Raw genomic sequence first — 12,249 nt, 5'->3', positions numbered from 1 at the left:
GTGTGCTCTTGTCGCTGTCAGAAATGGCCATTCTTTGGGAGGAAGGTTTGTCTCGCTTTCTGTACAAGGTGACGTGCTGAGCACTAAGTCAGGCTGATGATGGGTGTGGTCAGAAGAAGCACAGCTTGAGAAGATTCTTTAACCTGATCATGATCCAAATAAGACCCACAAAAGGAATAGGAAATGGCATTTTGAAGAAATAACCCACACAGGAAGGGAAAAACTTTAAAAACTCTATCAATCATTACTTCATAGGGATGAGAGGATCTGCATCCAAGAAACAGATCAGGGCACTATTTAAAAATTTTTTTTTAATTTTATTTTTTTAAATGGAGGTACTGGGGATTGAATCCAGGACATTGTGCATGCTAAGCACACTATCACTGAGCTATACCCTCCCCACTCAGGGTGCTATTTAAGAAAGAAAAGAAAAGAAATATTGAGAGAACAAAAAAGAAAGTCAGTAGAAAGAAGAAAAATATGGGGAAATTTCTCAAAAAGTAAAGCAAAAGGACAAACAGATGGAAGCTAGGAGAGAAACCTAAGAAAATCAGAGCTCCAGGCAAGAAAATTCAGTACCAATATTAAGATCTCTGCCAAGAGAGACAGAAAACGCAAGGGAGGAAATCATCAAAAAAAAATAATTTTTTTTATTCCCAAAAATGAAGGATACAGGTTTCCAAATTTAAAGAGTTTAGTACCCAGCACAATAGTTGAAAACACACATACCAGAGCACTGGAGACAAAGATCCCTAAAGGTTTCAGAGAGAGAAAGACAGGTCAAATGCAAAAGAATTCAGCAAACTTTCTAAGAAAGAAAGCATATAGAGGAGGTGCTCCACCAAAAATAAAGGATTAAGGTTAAGAAAGTCTTCCTATGTGGGATGTAAGAAACATGACATCCAACACAGGTGTACAGGGGAATTCAAGCCACTCCTCGACATATATCTGGAGGGAACTCTAATTTGAAAAGATATATGCACCCCAACATTCATAGCAGCACTATTTACAATAGCCAAGACACGGAAACAACCTAAATATCCATCAACAGATGACTGGATAAGGAAGCTATGGTATATTTACACAATGGAATACTGCTCAGCCATAAAAAATAATAAAATAATGCCATTTGCAGCAGCATCGATCAACCTGGAGAATGTCATTCTAAGTGAAGTGAGCCAGAAATAGAAAGAAAAATACCATATGATATCACTTACATGTGGAATCTGGAAAAAAAAAACAAACTTATTTACAAAACAAACAGACTCACAGACATAGAAAACAAACTTATGGTTACCAGGGGGAGAAAGGGGTGGGAAGGGATAAATTGGGAGTTTGAGGTTTGCAGATACTAACTACTATATATAAAATAGATAAACGAGTTTATTCTGTATAGCACAGGGAACTATATTCAATCTCTTATAGTAACTTATGATGAAAAAGAATATGAAAATGAACATATGTATGTTCATGTATGACTGAAGCATTATGCTGTATACCATAAATTGACACAACATTGTAAACTGACTATACTTCAATAAAAATATATATATTTAAAAAAAGAATATCTGATATGTCTAAATATCTAGAGAGAAGATTTAGGAGACTGATGGAAAGTGTACATTATCCATTCAGCAAGTATTTACTGAGCATCTAGTATGTCATTGTCCTAGGTGCTAGGGAACAAAACAGCATACAAATACCAAAACCATTGCTTCAAAGATCTTATGACTAGTGGAAATTCTACTTCAGCTGAAGTTAACTAGTGATAAGTACGTTGAAAACAGGCAAATGTTTAAAAGAAACATTTACCCCACCCAGGAAGCAACTACATTCAACTCTTTGTTCTGATTCTTTCAGTATTTCTATATTTTTAAATTAACATGATTACACTGTCACTTCTGATTTTTCCTTTTTTTCTCCTTTGCATTATGTGTTGACTTCCCAGATGAAAGGTGAGGATTTTGCTCTTTTTGATCTTCTTTGTTCTTATCACACATATAGATCCTCCTCATTCCTCTAGCCTCCCAATAAATTATGTTGATTAGGTGAATATTCATGAACATTATTAACATTATTGTAATGACTATGTAAATAGTATTAATAGTCAAGTCCTATAATAAATTGTGATTATCTTAATTTTTTTATACAAGTTTTTGTTTTCCTAGTCTTAAGTCTTGTAACACTTTTCCCTCACACTTTTCACCTAGCTAACTCTTATTTATCTTTCAAGTCTTAGTGTAAATGTCACATTTTCAGGAAATCCCTGAAGGATCCTTCCCCCTTTACCCACAACCTTCCCTCACTAGATGGAATGGTGCTGTTCATTCTTCTTTTTCTTGGCTGGCACCTATCGTGATTGTAAATGAATATTTATTTAGTAATAAGTCTTTCACCGACCTATACATTCCATGAAGGCAGGGATAGTAGCTCCCTTTTTCACCCCAGTATTTCCAATGCATTCAGTAGTTACTTGCAGACAGGGTTTCTTAACGCCCTCCTCAAAAAAACAGACTTGGGGTGGGGGCAAAAGTGTGATTACCAGTGGAGGAAAAAAATCTTGCCACAGACTTGCACCCTCATGGACCTTCTCCTGGCTTTTCAAATTTTCATAACTACTTATTAATAGTATCATAACATCTTACTGCCAGAAAATCAGAGGGTGAAATTACTCACATTATAAAGGAATTACATTTCAGGAAGATCACAGTGTCTCTAAAAGTAAAATCGGAGCAACTGTTTACAAATCACTAAATACAGAGGAAGAAACCAAAAGCTGAAGCGTTCCTAGCCACCGCTGAATTGGTATCCAGCTGCAATTTCATATAAAGCAAATCTGAAATTATTATGACTTAAAAGCAGATATGTTCATGACATACATTTAATTTGCACACTACTGGCCCTGAAGCTAAAATAATGGATTCCTCCACTCAATACCAGGGACTTGGCAGCCCTGTCTGCTAAGGAATGAATGAAAGAAGTGGTGATAATGCCCTGGATTTGAAACTGTTTTCTCAGCTCACTCAAACTCACAAAAGCCAGATGTATAACACAGTATGCCAATTACAGTCATCCCCTATCCTTTATCAGTTGGGGGAAAATTGGTTGTAGGTCCCTACGGATTTCTGAGGATGCTCAAGTTCCTTATATAAAACAGCCTAGTACAGTGGGCCCTCGGTATCCCGCCCTCTATACCTGCAGATTCTGCAACCGAGGATTCAACCAACCTTGATCCCTGGATACAGAAAGTGGAATATAATCAGTTCACGATGACAAATACAAGATACCTCCTTTTCCTCTAAGGAGGGCTTGAGGTCTGAGTTCAGTTCTTCAGCTTCCCACTTTCTAAGACTGTTCATTCTTGTTAATACTACCTATTTTCAGCTGATGAGACTGGGGTTTTCGCAGATATATTCCAGGCCTAGGGGAAAAGTGCTGACTGGAAACGTGCTGTTTCATTACAGAACTTGGATATTTTCCGAATTTCCTCATTCAGTATTTACTCTTGACTTGCTCCTTCATGTGTGGATGCCACGTCTTCATTCTGAGGGTGTCCTGACATGTTTTGCAGGAAACTCGCCAGAGCTTCTTGGCTGTTTCCAGCTCCTAGATAGACACAGGCCAGGGTATGTTTTCAGTTATGAGCTTGCCTCTCAATTAGGAACGAGTCCCTCTACAATGAGATGACAGCAAAGGGAGCTTGGGGGATCTTTCAAAGCCCCCCTTATCTAATGCACACCTCCCTCAGTGGGGTAAGACTTCATCCAGCTGAGGGAAAGTCACTACATAGGGTTTCAACCAGACACACACACAAATAAGAGAAAAGAAAACAAAAGAAAATAAAGGAAAAAAAAACCCAAGAGGAAGGAGGAGGTGACGGGCAGACACCAGCCTGCTTTACCCTCTGTGCCCAGATAACTTTGAGGTGTCTTTGGCCTTGTGCTTCTGGGTTGTTACGGCCTCTGACCTGTGCAAGGCCTCGCACTATGAATGAATAACCGAACTTTGGGAGTTTCCCCCTTCGAGCCTGCACAGAGGCACAAACAGCACACGCTGCTCTCGGCCTGCGAAGCAGGGATGCGCGATCCCGGAGCCGCGCCTGCCTCTCCTTTCGCCTGTCTCCAAGATGGCGGCCGCGCCGCCGCCGCCGCGGCCCCGCCCCCCCACTGGCCCGCCCCTCCCCCCCGCCGCGGGGCCGCGCAGCGCGCTCCCGCCGCCCCTCCCCGCGCGAGCTCCACCCAGGTCGCAGGCAGCGCGGTCGGCGGCGCCTATTTCCCGCCATTGTGCGAAGTGGAGGTTGGGGTCCCGCACGCGCCGCCTGCCCGTCGCCGGCAGCTCCTCGGCTGCCGCCGCCACAGCCGCGGTTCTCTGAGGCTCGGGGAGGCCGGGCGGCCCGTGCCGCGAGGCTCACCCTGCGTGGGAGGGTGCGGACGAGGAGCGGCCGAGCCCCAGCGGAGGAGCCGCGGCGCCGGACGCCGGGCCGCGCCGGCCCCGGCCCGTCGGCGAGATGCCCTGTGGAGAGGATTGGCTGAGCCACCCGCTGGGGATCGTGCAGGGCTTCTTCGGTGAGTGGCGGCGCCGGGGGCGGGCCGGGCGGGTTGCCGAGTTGACCGAGCCCCGGGCCCTGCCCCGCCGCGCGGCCCCACGCGGGGCCACCTCGAGGGCTCGCGCGGCCGAGACGGTCGGCCGGGCCTGCGCCGGCCGGCGCTGGACACCCCAGACCCCGGGCCGCGGCTTGCCGGGCCCGGCCGCAGGTGCCTCCCACCTGCCCGATTCGTGATTCGCGAGCGGCCAAGGTTACGCCGCGAGGAGCAGGCGGCTGGCCGTGATTGATGGCCTGGCGTCCCTTCGTGGCTGTGCTGGGGGCCCGAGCCCCGCGTGCGGCAAAACTCGGAGGGTCCCTGAATCTTCGGGAGGGCCCGCAGAGATGGGGTAAAGGAATAGCACTTTGCCTATGGGAAGCCTGCAGGATATTTCAAAACTTCCGGTGTGTCGGGGGAGTGCTCGCTCGCTCGCTTGCAGCAGAAGTTGGCTCTAACTCCTGTACTACACACATCCTCTCTTTTCGAGATAAGATTTAGTGGAATAGCTTTATTTTTCTTTCAGGATGCCTTTTAAAACATGCCTAGTCTCCATCTCCTCTTGTGCCAGAGCTAGCAAGAAATGTTAAACTACTCAAATGCGTTCCTTCATGGAGTGTTACAAACAAGCTTAGTAAATTTTAGTTGCAGTTATTATTAATGCCACTTTGCTGCTAGGGTACACTACGCAAAATTTAGGTTTGTTTGAGGTTAGCTGGGCATTTTGCGCCCCTCTCCATGTCTTTTGCATTTAGGAAGGGTGGAGGCAAACCCAGCCAGAAATCACTATGTTAGATCGTAGCACCTGACTTGTCAGGAGTTAAAGTTGTACAGTGGCTTTCGCTCACTTAAAACATCATGGATTAGTGAGAACGCCTATTAAGACGCTAAATAGTCCCCAGCAGCCAAAACCAGTGGCATAAAATGTATGTATTTCTTGTAGGAAAGACTCACTCACCGACTCTATTAATTTTTCCTTATAATTTGAACTAGTTTAGTTATCTGGTTTCGCAGGCTGAAACTAGAGGCAGCAAATTAGAAGGCTTGGGTAGGCATCCAGATTGTAGCCAGTCAACACTGACAACCTGATAAAGAAAAAATTATAAATTATATATTTTTTAAGAAATTAAAATCACTCTATATCCATGAAGGGTGCTTTTGAAGGGGCACATACCTCTACAGTAAATCCTAGTAATTGATATTCATAATGAATACTGGAACCCATAGTTGATTTTCAAAATAATGGCGCCAAAATGTGGAGTGAAGATTAAATTGCACAGTTGATTTAAGAAGGTACAGACACATAAATACTTTTTCAGGAAGAATCTTTCAAAAGGTAGTTTTGGTGCTTAAAAGGTGAAATTCCAGTATTAATTGTTAAAAAATTTGTTTATGAAAAGTACCTCTACCCTAATCTTGCTGGATAAATGAGATGATTTTATATTTGGTATTGATTTGAATGTATTTGTGTCAGATTTTGTCTCCTAAGTGTATAATCCTAAGGGCCATGTCTCATCATAGTACAAAAAGGGTGTAATTTGGAAACAAAATACTGACTTTATAGTATTTTGTAGAGTTTGTGGATTGTTGTGGCAACCTGGACCTTGATGTGTTTTCCTCCAGAATATTTTATTCTCATACAGGTTGTGTCTTACAGAGAAGAAACTAATACTGTCTTATAGTCCTGATGTTTTTGTAGAAGCTGTACTGACGTGCAGTATATATTTTTGCTATATTTTCCTATCGCTGTGAATATATTGAATAGCTTTATAATAACAGCATTACAGGTATGTTTGTGTGAAAAGTGAGTGAGGTGTTACACTTGTAGACTCTTTTTGGTTTAGTAGATTGTTTTAAATCCATTTTCTCCCCAAATAGAGAAGTAATGCTCATCTGTTGTGGTCTTTGAGGACTTCTTGGTCCACCTCTGCCCAGCTCTCAGACCTCATCACTATATTCCTCTTCATATTGAACTTTCTTTCAGTTCTTTGATTTTGAACCTTGCCTCTGGGCCTTCTGCATAGGCTGTTTCCTTTGCCTGGTCCCCCTTTTCTATCCCACTTCCACTTTCCTGGCTAAATCTTACTCTTCCTTTGGGAACCTAAGTTAAGTACCTCCTGATCCATGTAATTATAGGATCCTGTGAGGCCTGAAAATTAGCTTGCAAAGCATGTCGTTGAAATTACTTGTTTCTTGGGCTCCTTGAGTTTATTTTAACCCTGGGAATTCAGACGTGCCCATTTTGTTCACCTAGAATACACCTGTACATCAGAAGTACTCTGTGAACATTTGTTGAGCAGAGGCAGTGGAAAGAAAGATTAATCAATCAGAAATGGTGTAAATTGTGGTGATTACTGTGACCACAAATCAAAACTAAGGACAGTCCTGGTCGACTTTATGTTGGTTCAGAGAATGTGATCATACTAGGTATGAGTTACTTTTCATATGCAAATCCTAATTCTTTCTTCTTGGTTCAGATAAGAAACTTTGAAATTCTGTTAGTGGCCAATCATAACTGTATGCATCATAGTTTATCTTTGTGAACCAATCTATGTTTTGAATTTGTATCTGCCACATTGCAATTGCTCATATGTAGATTTTTTTCCTATAAGCCTTCATAAAATGCCTTTAATGTTTCTGTTCCAGTTTCTAAAAGATTTTATATACAGAATATTGAGGTCCAAAGGCTTAAGATTTAGGAATACTTTATTGGGCTCTATTATGTGCATAACACCAATGGCTCAGTCCCCACAGTGATTAAGTTAGTGACCCATATCAGATTGTTTCCCTTAAACAAAAGCAGGAAACTTAAGTAAGAAAAAACGTGTGTGTACTTCTTTATCTTTTAATCATTTTTTATTTTAAAAAAGGAAATCTTCACTTGAGTTAATTAATAACTTGAATTAATAACTGCTGCTAATTTCAGAAGAAGTAGGATGCTTATCAACTGTGATTTATTTGTTTTCTCTTCAGGTTGTTGGTTGGCTCGAGATCATTAATTTTGGGTATATTCAAGGCACTTTGGTCATTTCCAATAGAACTAGACTAGCTCATGAAAAAAAGAGCAGTGGTATGTGGAGGGGGGCAGAGAGTAGTAGTTTTTTTTTTTTTTTCACTAACATTTTAGAGAATTTAAAGCAATAATAAAATCAACTAAAAGTTTGTCTGCTTTTTTATTGTCACCATGATTCTAAACAGACAGTTCACCACCTTTTGTCTGTATCCACTTTGGATCTCTCCTACCACCCTTGTTAGGCCACTGAAAAAAAGGAATTTGTTATAAAGCTATAGAACCCAAAGGCAGGGAGGGTGGCCTGGTATCGAAAGAGACTACTGAGTGCATTCAGGAGTTGGAAAGCTAGTGGGAATCCAACCAAGCACCTTTTCTCAGTTTTTCTCCCTTTAGGCTGTATTCATCTCTGCACACAAACTTCTGTCTTTCTCTGCTCCACAGCTCCCGGTTTCACTTGTCAGTTGCAACTCACTTGAGCTAGCATCTTTATCTTATTCCCAAATTCCAGGGTTAGAGAATCTGACTGGCCCAGCATGAAGTCAGGGGTCCACCTCTGGAGCACCTCTGGACCTGTCAACTATGCCCAGGGCACAGAGTTATATAGGATAGTCGTAACTATTGAGGCCCACAGCTCAACAGTGAGGGGAGTTCTCAGAGAAGAAGAATGGATTGGGCAGCTGGGGCAAAAGACGTGAATATATATATAGCTATACTTATATATATATATATGATTTTAAAATTATTGAATAAAAACTTGCACATGGTTAAAAAATAGCATGATGTTATTAAAAATGAAGAGTAAAAATATGCTGCTTTTATTCCACTGAGGTTACCACTTTTTACTATTTCTGATTATGGTTTTTTTTATTGAGATAGAACATAAAATTCATTTTAAAATGTAAAATGCAGTTGTTTTTAGTATGTTCACTGTGGTGTGCAACCATCACCACTATCATTTCCATCATTTCATCAAAAAGAAGCCCCATATCTGTTAGCAGTCACTTCCAATTGCCCCCTCCTCCATTCTCTTGCAACCACTGATTTACTTCTGTCTATGGTTTACCAAGTCTGGACATTTCATATAAGTGGAATCATACAACATTAAGACCTTTTGTGTCTGGCTTCTTTAACTTAACATATTATCAAGATTCATTCATATTGTAGCACACAGCAGTACTGCATTCCTTTTTATGATGGAAAATAATATTCTATTGTATGGGTATACCATATTTTGTTTATCCATTTATCACTTGTTGGCTGCTGTGAATAATGCTGTTATAAACATTCATGTGCAAGTTTTTATGAGAACATGTTTTCAATTCTCTTGGGAGTATGCCTCAGAGTGGGATTGCTAGGCCTTATGGTCATTTTATGTTGGAACTGCTTTCAAACGTGTTTGTACCATTTTACATTTCCACCAGCAGTGAATGAGGGTTTCAGTTTCTTCAGTCCACTTCAACACTTGTTATGATCTGTTTTATTGGTTATAGCCATCCTACTGGGAGTGAAGTGATATCTCATTGTGGTTTCAATTTGCATTTCCCAGTAACTGATAATAATAATATGTTTTCATATGCATATTGGCCATTTGTATATCTTATTTGGAGAAATGTCTTCAGATTATTTGCAGATTTTTTAATTTGAGTTTTGTCTTTTTATTGTTGAGTTATCAAGTTCTTTACATATTCTGCATACTAGATCATTATCAGATACATGATTCATAAATATTTTCTCCCATACTATAAATTGTCTTTTCACTTTCTTGATAGTGTCTTCTGGTACAAATTTTTAATTTTGATGAAGTCCACTTTATCTGTTTTCCTTTAATTGCTTATGCTTTTGGTGCCATATTTGAGAAGCTTTTGTCTGATGCAAGATCACAAAGATTTACACCTGTATTCCTTCTAAGAATTTTATAGTTTTATCTCCTTTAAGTCTTCGATCCATTTTGAGTTAATTTTTGTGTATGGTATGAGGTATGGATCCAAGTTTATTCTTTTGCATGTGGATATCTAGTTCTCCCAGCATCATTTGTGTGTGTGTGTGTTTTAAGATTTACCAGTTTATTTTTAAGAATATCATAAAACATACAAATGAACAGCCAAGTGAAGGAGGTACATAGGGCAAGGTCTGGAAGGGTCCCTTGTGGAAGAGCTTCTGTCTCCGTGAAACTTGGATGTGCTAGCCTTTCAGCATGTGGTTGTGTTTACCAGTCTGGAAGCTCCCTAGCACTGTTTGTTGAAAAGACTATTCTTTCCTGGCAACTTTGTTTAAAAAAAAAAAAAGAATAGAAAACAGATACACACACACACATACCAGATGACCATAGATGGATAGCTTTATTTCTGAACTCTCAATTCCATTCCATTGATCTATGTATTTATCCTTCTGCCAGTACTATGTTGTTTTGATTACTGTAGGTTTGTAGTAAGTTTTGAAATGAAGTGTGACTCCGCCAACTTTGGCTTTTTTTTTTTTTTTTTTAAAGATTATTTTGGCTCTTCAGAATCCCTTGTATTCCCATATGAGTTTAGAATAAGCCTGTTTATTGCTGCAAAAAAGGCAGTTGGCATTTTGATAGGGGTTGCATTGAATCTGCAGTGTATTTACTTCTTTTGATAATAGAGAATAGTAAAGATTACAGCTTCTGGAGCCAGACTGTTTCTTAACTACAGGGCCAAACTCAGGGTATGTAGCTCTTCAAGTGGATCATTTTTTAATGTCTCCCATCTTTATGCTACAGAATTCTTTTCAGTAATAATCATGAAATGAAGCTATACGCAATGTTCAAAGTAATTACATATTTCAAAATAGATCTAGACATTGCTTCTGTCAACTCCACCACCACCGTGCCCATTTTAGAATTTCTTGTTGTTCAGTTCTACTATGTTGATGTTGTTTCATGTTGATATGGGTATCACTCTTCAGATTTGAATACTTTTGTGTTAATCATATCATTAATGAATTCTTTGTATTAAGAATAACTTGCTAAGTTTTTGCAGGACAAAATGTCTCAATTATTTACTCAGTAGTATTTATACCTATCTAGTAGTTTGAATTTGTCCTTTTAGTTATAGTTTGAGATAATAATATTTTATATAAACAATTGCCTGTTAACTAATAAATGAGTTTTAATAAAACTGAAACATCTACAAAAGATACATATTAGCTACCAAATCTTTCCAGTGATGTTACTAACATCTTTTTGATTCATTTTTAGTTTTTAAAAAATAGCAGTTTAAGAAGAATACATTTCAATATTGAAGATATGATTCAAATTCAGCAACACTTTCATGAGCAAAATTTGCAACTACTACACCTCTCACTTCACACTGTTTCACTGTTTTGAATATTAAACACAAATAAAGACTCCAGTAAGTTGTCCCATAGAAGATAGAATTGAAATAACTCAAGTTCTCCTTCCTCTTTACAGTCATTGTGTTGTTTACTTAAAATCTTTTGTATACATGTCAGACCTTAGAGTTCCATGGGACTTGGGGCATACTTAACTGTGCTTTAACCAAGTTTGGACTGTTCTGTACCATTTAGAAATTTACTGTCCAAACAAGTGCATGTAGCTGAGTCTGTTGGGAGCCAAGTATGTAACTAGGGATTCTTCAAATTCACTTCTGTGTAGAATGTTATGTTTATTAAAGGGTAAGTAGTAAAAATGTGCTAATTTGATATTTCCACATATCTTATTAAAACTTAGCAGTAACCACAATTGTTTAGGATTTATACCAACAAAAGATTTTCCAAGGAAGAATATTTTATCGCTGATGTTGTTTAGAATTGCTATTGCATGGTAGAAGCAGAATTTTAGTTGGTTTTTTTTTTTTTTTTTTAATTTTCTGTGGGAAATGTATCTCCTATTGCTAGCATCTAGGGCACACCACTCCGACCACTTCTTTAGTAGGTCGCTGCTTGGCCCCTCTTAACTTCCTAACTTTGAGTAACTTTTTTACTTCAGTTTTATCATCTGTAAAGTGGGGATGAAAAGAGAATCCATTTCATAGGCCTGTTGTAAGGCCTATGAGATACTGCATATAAAGTGCTTAGAATAGTGCCTGGCGCAGTCTTAAGAGTTCATTAAACATTAGCTACTGTACTTCAGTAAAATTTACAGTTTACAACCATTATTCTAATCAACATATATTTTACCTTCATTTGAGTCTCTGTGTGTGCTTTCCCCTCATCCTGGTTTTTGAAGACCTCTCAGAGCCCTTTTAGATTCACAGCAAAATTGAGTAGCAGATGTAGAGATTTCCCAAATACCCCCTGTCCTCACACTTACGTAGCCTCCCCCATTATCAACTTCCCCCACCAGGGTGGTACATTCATTAGAATTGTTGAACCTACACTGACACATCATGATCACTCAAAGTCCATAGTTTACATTAGGGATCATTCTTGGTGGTGTACGTTCTGTGGCTTTGGACAAATGCATAATAACGTGTATTCATCATCATAGTATCACACAGGATAGTTTCGCTGCCCTAAGATCCTCTGTGCTCTGCCTATTCATCCCCCTCTCCTCGCTAACCCCTGATAACCACTGATCTCTTTTTACTGTCTCCATAGCTTTACCTTTTCCAGAATGTCATATAGTTGGAATCATACAGTATGTAGACTTTTCAGATTGGATCCTTTCACTTG

General features: G+C 39.6%; 1 protein-coding gene across 2 annotated transcripts in view; it reads left to right on the top strand.

Moving 5' to 3' along the window:
* Positions 1 to 4,248: 4,248 nt before the first annotated feature.
* Positions 4,249 to 12,249, top strand: part of MCMBP (minichromosome maintenance complex binding protein) — a 46,333-nt gene continuing 38,332 nt past the window's right edge. The window contains exon 1 of one of the 2 annotated variants that reach the window (XM_031461866.2): positions 4,249 to 4,565. In XM_031461866.2, coding sequence (XP_031317726.1) covers positions 4,508 to 4,565 — 58 coding nt within the window. In that variant the 5' untranslated portion in view covers positions 4,249 to 4,507. The remainder of the gene's footprint in view (positions 4,566 to 12,249) is intronic. The other variant, XM_031461867.2, reaches the window with a different exon arrangement.

This window comes from Camelus dromedarius, chromosome 8 (genome assembly GCF_036321535.1).
Source record: "Camelus dromedarius isolate mCamDro1 chromosome 8, mCamDro1.pat, whole genome shotgun sequence".
NCBI lineage: Eukaryota > Metazoa > Chordata > Mammalia > Artiodactyla > Camelidae > Camelus > Camelus dromedarius.
Note: the sequence above shows the minus strand (reverse complement) of the source record. Positions and strands in the feature narration are given on the sequence as shown.